The 6785-nt window shown below is 49.2% G+C and overlaps 1 protein-coding gene across 1 annotated transcript; it reads left to right on the forward strand.

The window, feature by feature from the left end:
- The first annotated feature begins 1732 nt into the window (after positions 1 to 1732).
- Positions 1733 to 6125, forward strand: LOC149360328 (thiol S-methyltransferase TMT1A-like). The gene is made up of 3 exons (XM_089569247.1): positions 1733 to 2107; positions 4004 to 4153; positions 5892 to 6125. The coding sequence occupies exons 1-3, from the start codon at positions 1733 to 1735 to the stop codon at positions 6123 to 6125; spliced, it is 759 nt and encodes a 252-aa protein (XP_089425373.1).
- Positions 6126 to 6785: the final 660 nt, after the last annotated feature.

Below are 6785 nucleotides of genomic sequence, written 5' to 3' on the forward strand. Positions count from 1 at the left end.
TTCTTCTAGTGCTGTCTTTCTTGCCGCTCGGAATCGCGAAAAGAACAAAGGCTTTTTCACGCCGGCTTGTGCACTGAAATGCGCAGCAACTCGGCATAGCGCTGCTCTAAAAGCGCGCGAATAACGCGAAGTGCAAGCGCGCAATGCCAGGGAGCTCGGTCGTAGCAGCGGCGGCTGGCCAAAAAATGGCGCCGACGAAAAATGAAAACACAAAAAGAGCGAACTTTCCGCGCGCTTTTCCCGGAGACCGCCCGCGGAGCCAATCACCGTTGAGAAAAGCGCCGATGGGAGAGGTGAAAGAGGAGGATCGGCTAGGGTGCGCGGCGCGGCGGCATAGTTCACAGAAAGACGCTACTTTCAAATTATCGAGGGGCTTTAAATTTTGAACGGCGGCTCGGGCTAGTCAAGAGTGGTCAACGCCCTTCTTATATAGTCGCGCTCCGCGTCTGTTTGTTCTTCGCGCCAAGGCAGGCGCGCACGTACACGCAGTATCAGCTGTGATATTTCCTTCTCCCTCTCGCGCCAGGCGCGCGTCCCCATTGGTCACGTGCGAAGACTGGCTTCGAGATCTTCGAGATCTTTCTTGTGTGGCGCCGCCGCCTGCGCGCGAGTGAAGAGGGAGAGGGCATCACTTAGCAGGAGGCGTTGACTTAGCCCACCCAAGGCTACGCATTCTCCTTCAGCACTGAGTAGAATTTACTCAAAGATTCTCGAATAATCGACGACGCGCGCTGACGTATTCTTTTGGCGCCGCGCCGGCAAGCGAGGTGGAGAGGGCAGCTGCACACACAAGGGCGCTCTCCGGGGTTTCTTCTTCTTCTTGAAGAAACCGCCATAGCGCTGGCCATTGCTGACCCACGTACGCGCACAGTCCTAAGCGACTCCAAAAGAGCGATCCAAAATTACCCGGCAGGTTTTATCTGCCACCCCGCTGCACGCATCCTTCGCGGCTGCACTCCCGACCATAAGATCAACCTCGTCTGAGTACCCGCCCACGCGTGAAACTCTGGCAGCGAAGGGGTCGACCGACTAGCCCGAGGACTAACCAACCGGGCGGCCGGCTACACGGACCCAGACGCTCGTGCCGAGCCTCCCCAGACCTCTGCCGAAATCACCTACCAGACGCCAGTTCCCGCCTCCACACCCCGACTTAAATCGAGGGCAAGCCACCTTGCTCCGCAGGTTGGAGACACACTCCATCCTTAGCTATTCTAGACTTTCACTCATCACAGACGGGGAATACGACCCCGTCTGCCAAAATTGTTACCGAGGAGAAATCGCCACCCAGGCGCACAACCTTTGGGGTTGCGCGGGAAATCCGTGCCCTCGAACCTTACTGACAGCTCCCTCCGAGGAGGGATGGAACCAAGTCCTCAGAAGGCCTCGTGGGCCCAGGAAGTCGCCCCAACCTGGGGGCCACACCAGGCCCACCTGCCCTAAATCCCGCCAATATATGGCAATAAAGTTGCTTCTCTCTCTCTTTCCGGGGTTTCTTTCTCCCCTGTTCTAACGGCGCGCGCTGGCGAGATTGCTTCCGCGCGGCGCCGGTTTTTTCGAATGTACGCTGAATTTTGTGACAGGCGATCACTGCCAAAACCACTCTAGGTGTCCCGCAGTGCCTGCAGCTGACTTAGGCGGTCAGAATCCTTCGCCTACCCGCTCGATTAAAAAGGGTACGCCTGCTCCGCGCAATTGCTGACTGCGGCGCCGAACTGGGAGAGACCGGACAATCATGAGTGGACTTCCTCAGCCTCCTCTGGGGCTGCTGTGGATGCTAGCGCTGCACTTCTTTGGGCTGCTGCTGCTGCCGGTGTTGCTTCTATTTGACACGGCACGAGAGCTGTACTTTGTCTTCTTCTTCAGGCTGGCGAACATCGTCTGGGCCGAGAGCTTCGCCAAAGCGCGACACCTCGCCTTGAAGCCGCTCAACTCACTGGAGTCCCACGACGCCAAGCTCCGGGTAGGAGGCGCGCTTCGGGTGCTGGAGATCGGTGCGGGACTCGGAAGCAACTTCAAACACGTGACGAGACCCATCAAGTACACGAATGTGGACCCTAACAAAGAGTTCGGTCAAGTGTTTTTGGAGGAACTGAAGAAGCACCCCAAGGTATGGCAGCGGGTCCTGGCCGCAGAGTGGAACTTAATGCTGTTGTTAACACCTCTTTTTGGGCTAGTTGGTGCATACTTGAATTAGAGAAAAAAATAGTGCCAAACCATGCACGCCACAGGAACGAGGACGAGACACAAGCGCTTTTGTCTCGTCCTCGTTCCTTTCTTGTATTGTGCATGGTTTGGCGCTATTTTTTCTCTAATGCGGTTGAAAACCGCAATGCTGAAATGTTTTGTGGTCAGATGTTCCTTTCTCTTAGCATCTGACATGTTTCGTGTTCCAGAAGCGTCTGGAACGGCAGCAAGGCAATACCATTCGAAATATTCACTTTAACATTTCAAACTAACTGAGGTTAGTAGACACTGTAGGGCGTTGATTACTTCTTGAGCAATGGCACAGGCCAGAGATGTTGCAAAGTTACCACAAGATGCAACGGCACAAGTATTTAAACAGTTCCACTTTTTATTGTGGGACAGTTGTTAACCGCGAAATCACTGTGCCATATGCAGCGAAGAACTACGTATATTGAGCGGCGATTTTTTGTCTGCTTGCCCGAATCTATTAGTAGTAGCCAAAAAGTTTTTGCGGTACGTATGCAAGGCAATTTTTACTGTATCAATAGAAGTGCGAAAGAACTACTCTCACCTGCTGATGCACAAAGACTCTGTAGCGCTTAGCCAGTGACTCTGTGACAGTGTAACAGATCTCCTCTTCTTGAATAGATATCTGACATATTTTAGTTCTTGCAGCTCGCGTATGCGGCCAACGCACTTTGTACTAAATAAAATGTAACTTTTAAAATGATTTTTCGTTGAACGAGCATCTTCAGCTTGCGCATACTATCGTCAGGTAAATATAAAAGTTTCGTGTGAGTACTATTGGTGGTTTCTGAGTGTATTACGTTTTGTCACCTCCCTAACTTCTTACGATATCAACTTGGCAAATTATTTTCCTGTGGACATGGCTAGTATCTGCGTCGCGAGGGCTCAATGATATATGTTTTTAATCATCAAAGGAAGGTATAGCGAAATAATACAAAAAACATGCAAATGAAAGCTCTTCTTGTCTTGTGCAGCGCAATAAGCTCAATTATAAGGAAAGATTCCAGACAGAGAGAGGACGCCCAACAAGAGACGAGGACACAGAACAGAAAGGCACTGAGCACCTAAAGGCAGCAGTCCTTCGTCAAACTCTCCATCTATGCATTGGTGAAAACATGCTTATTTCGTTGAGTGCTGGAGCACTGGTAGTCGTCAAATCTCCAAAGATATTTTTCAATAAAATAGGATTGCATTACACAGACTAAAGTGAGGCTATTTACATCGACACAAAATAACTCAAAATCAGAAACGCATTCACCCTAAGTCGAAACGTAAGGTCGAAATGTGAGTCGAAAAATAGCACTCAGAAACTCACTTAGTGTTAATCCGGAAATAAAAGCACACAGCAATAATCAGCAATATCAGCTCACAAGCTCACTCACCTTACATAGGAAATATTAGTTTCCACTACAGAAAATAAACACTCAGATGTTGAATGAACAGTTACAAACAAGAGCTACTCGTTGAAAGAGCTCACTCGGCAGGCCATCTGGAAGGTATGATGTGCGCTTAGCCCGAAGTGCGGTGCGAATGAGGCATGCTTTGTAGCCCAGCTGTCAGTTCTACAACAGGTACTACAACCAGCCACCGGGAAACGCTTCATACTGGAGTGCAATATCGCTCAAAAACACCCGCTTATACTGTAATGGCTTTCTTCTTCAGTCCGCGATGACTGCCAAACCACGGACGTCTCATCTCCACAATGCGCTCTGATTAGGAGCATATCACACAATGCGGCGGCTACCGTGCTCTCTCCAACACAAGAGTGAACTACCATGGTTTTCTTTTCCAGGTCGAACTTGAGCGATGGGTGCAGGGCTACGGCGAAGACATGGCGGAACTGGCGACTGGTCAATTTGACGTGGTTATGTTCAGCTACCTACTGTGCTCAGCCAGAGACGGAAGAAGAGTCCTTGAAGAAGCCAAGCGAGTACTGAGGAAAGTAGGTGTTATCATCGTTTATGTTTATCTACTTATTGCATATTTGCGGTGTGAAATACTGTACCACGCTGAGAGGAGATTGTTTATTGGTCATATGTAGCACAGGAAAGAGATGAAAGTAACAGGAGATGTGAAACTCTTACTCATGCCTAGATTATTTTGAGCGGTCGCGGGCAAAGGCCAAACTACCGGTTTCTTGTGGCTCGTAGTACTGCATCTCATTTCAGGCGATCTTCCGCACACAATCTTTTTTTCTCTCGGCTGTCAGGCACAGAAGTGTTCCAAGCAGCGGAGGCGGAGCCGGGATAAGCGGTTGACCAGGGCCGGACTGCGTAGTACATTAGAGTGCCCGTTATCGCAATAAGTGTACTGCGTTTTCGTTTGTGTGTGAACCCTCGGTTGGCAAGTGTCAAAGTGCAACCTGGAAGAGAAGATGAAGAGAGGGTGGGAGGGGACGGGTTGCAAAAGGGGGCGCCGCGGTCGCCAATCAGAGTCGAGGGGAAGGGAGATGGGGTACGCCGTATCACACAGTGATTGATGAACATGATCACGCCTCACACTGCTCCAGTGGCTGCTCTTTCCTGAGGGAAGAAAAAAGCAAACGCGCACTCTGCCGCACGAATCGCATTGATCGTTTGTGAATATTTTTTCTTAACCACTTGATAAATTGGAGTGCTCAAGTTTGTGTTTTTTGTGTTTTATAAACTTTCTCTTTCTCGATGCTGGCTGTCCATTCATGCTTAGAAATTCTGGGGCTTCGGAAGTCTGAACTGTAGCCCTGAAATAGCGATGAGCATCGCTGTCATTATTACCGTCAGGTTCAGCTGTTCTTGACATTTGATTTGATTTGCTCCACTACTGATCCTGACAGTAAGGAATGATAATGACCTACGCCGGTATAGTACCTAATGGTACACTAATTAACCCCCGGTCCCTAGTTAACTCCGGCACCTCACCAAGGCAGAGGCCTTATCACGCAGCTAAGGATCCTATTATAAGAGTCACTGGATCCGGACAGCCTCCCATTAAAAAAAAAAGGTAACGGGGGGTCAGGCAGGCGGATACGCTTAGGAAGTTTGTGGGAATCAGAGCGTCTCAGCTCGCACAAGAGACGGTTAATTAGAGGTGAAGGGGAAAGAGCTTTCTCCTATTCTCCTACAGTGGGTGTAGTCAGGCTGATGATGATGACTAGTACCTAATGGTTATAAATTAAAAAGTGCGCCTCCAGAGCTCTCCTATGAGAAGCACCCCAGTCGTGTTGAATCATGGAGAAAAAAACGCTTTCTTCCTCCCTGCTTTTATTAAAGCTTAAGTAAAGGGGCTCATGCGCTTAGCTGGGTGGCATAAAATCTTTTGGTTCGCTAGCACTAATGCTTCCCAGGCTGCTGTGTCAGCATCCGAGTGCACATGAGTTGTAATGCGGAGGCTTGATTAACAGTAACATCCGCACTGGACCTATGCCTTCACACGAGGACAAAAATACTGATGCAAAACAAATGCTAAAATTCTTCCTCAGTGGCTGTAATTGTTCAGTTCAACGAAGAGATTATAGAAAGGTTACATGCTAGATACGAATGTCATCATCGTTCACTGCTCGGTTTCATCAGATCAGCGAACCTTTTCTCATTTATTTAGGCATCCTCATCTATCATTACGTACCGTTTTATGCCCTGAGGTAATCAACATCGCATTAAAAAAAAAAAATACGAATGTCTTACGAGATAGTGTCTCGCTTCCAGGGCGGACACCTGATCTTCCTGGAGCATGTGGCCTACCCAAAGGGCGCATGGCAGCGACTCCTGCAGCATGCGATGACTCCGCTCTGGACGATCTTCTGTTGCAACTGCCACCTGAACAGAGAATCCGAAAAGCTCATCGAGTCCGCGGGTTTCTCCCATGTCATGATCCACTACGTTCACGTGCCGCTGGGGATTGTAGTAAACCACCAGGCGTACGGAATAGCCGTCGCGTGAGTTAGCTAATCAATGAACTAGGTAATTCCAGCAAGTCTGTGCGCGGCGTATACTTTAACGTAACAGTCATCACGCGGAATCTTGATATGTCTCTAAGTTGTTAATATAAGTGCGTGTTTCACGTTTAAGGGTTGCAGTTACGTCACTGTATTACTTAGGTGCATCAGTGACATGTGTTCATGACGGCAATTCAGCGGCGGTGGCGTCCCGCTACCTGGACTAAATCACTTCGTTTCAGCCTTTTCATTACAATGCATGTCTGTCAAACGCGCGAAAGTAACTGACAGGTACGTAGAACGGATTCACAGCGGAGGTCGCCCTGAACAAAATACTGTTTCACTGCTGGGGCTTTCACTGCTAACATGTGTGCAACAAACACGCGGTAGCTTTTGATTGTCTGCACAGGTGTGCTTCGTTTTTTTTTTAATATACTGAGAATGGAAGCGCAGCAGGGGGTTGCCATGAATCAGGTGGGCGGTTGAGATTGGAACGTTTGAGGGGGTAAGGGGGCCGCAGCTGACACAGGACACGGTTAATTGGAGTTGTAGAGGAGAAGCTTTCTTCCTGCAGAGTGCGTAGTTAGTCTGGTGCTGATGATGAAACACATCGAAACTTTACAACAATGGTTTCTCTTGGTTTCGGCCTTGGCAGTTTTGACCC

The sequence above is a fragment of the Amblyomma mixtum genome, chromosome 2 (genome assembly GCF_055824585.1).
Source record: "Amblyomma mixtum isolate Tamu chromosome 2, ASM5582458v1, whole genome shotgun sequence".
NCBI lineage: Eukaryota > Metazoa > Arthropoda > Arachnida > Ixodida > Ixodidae > Amblyomma > Amblyomma mixtum.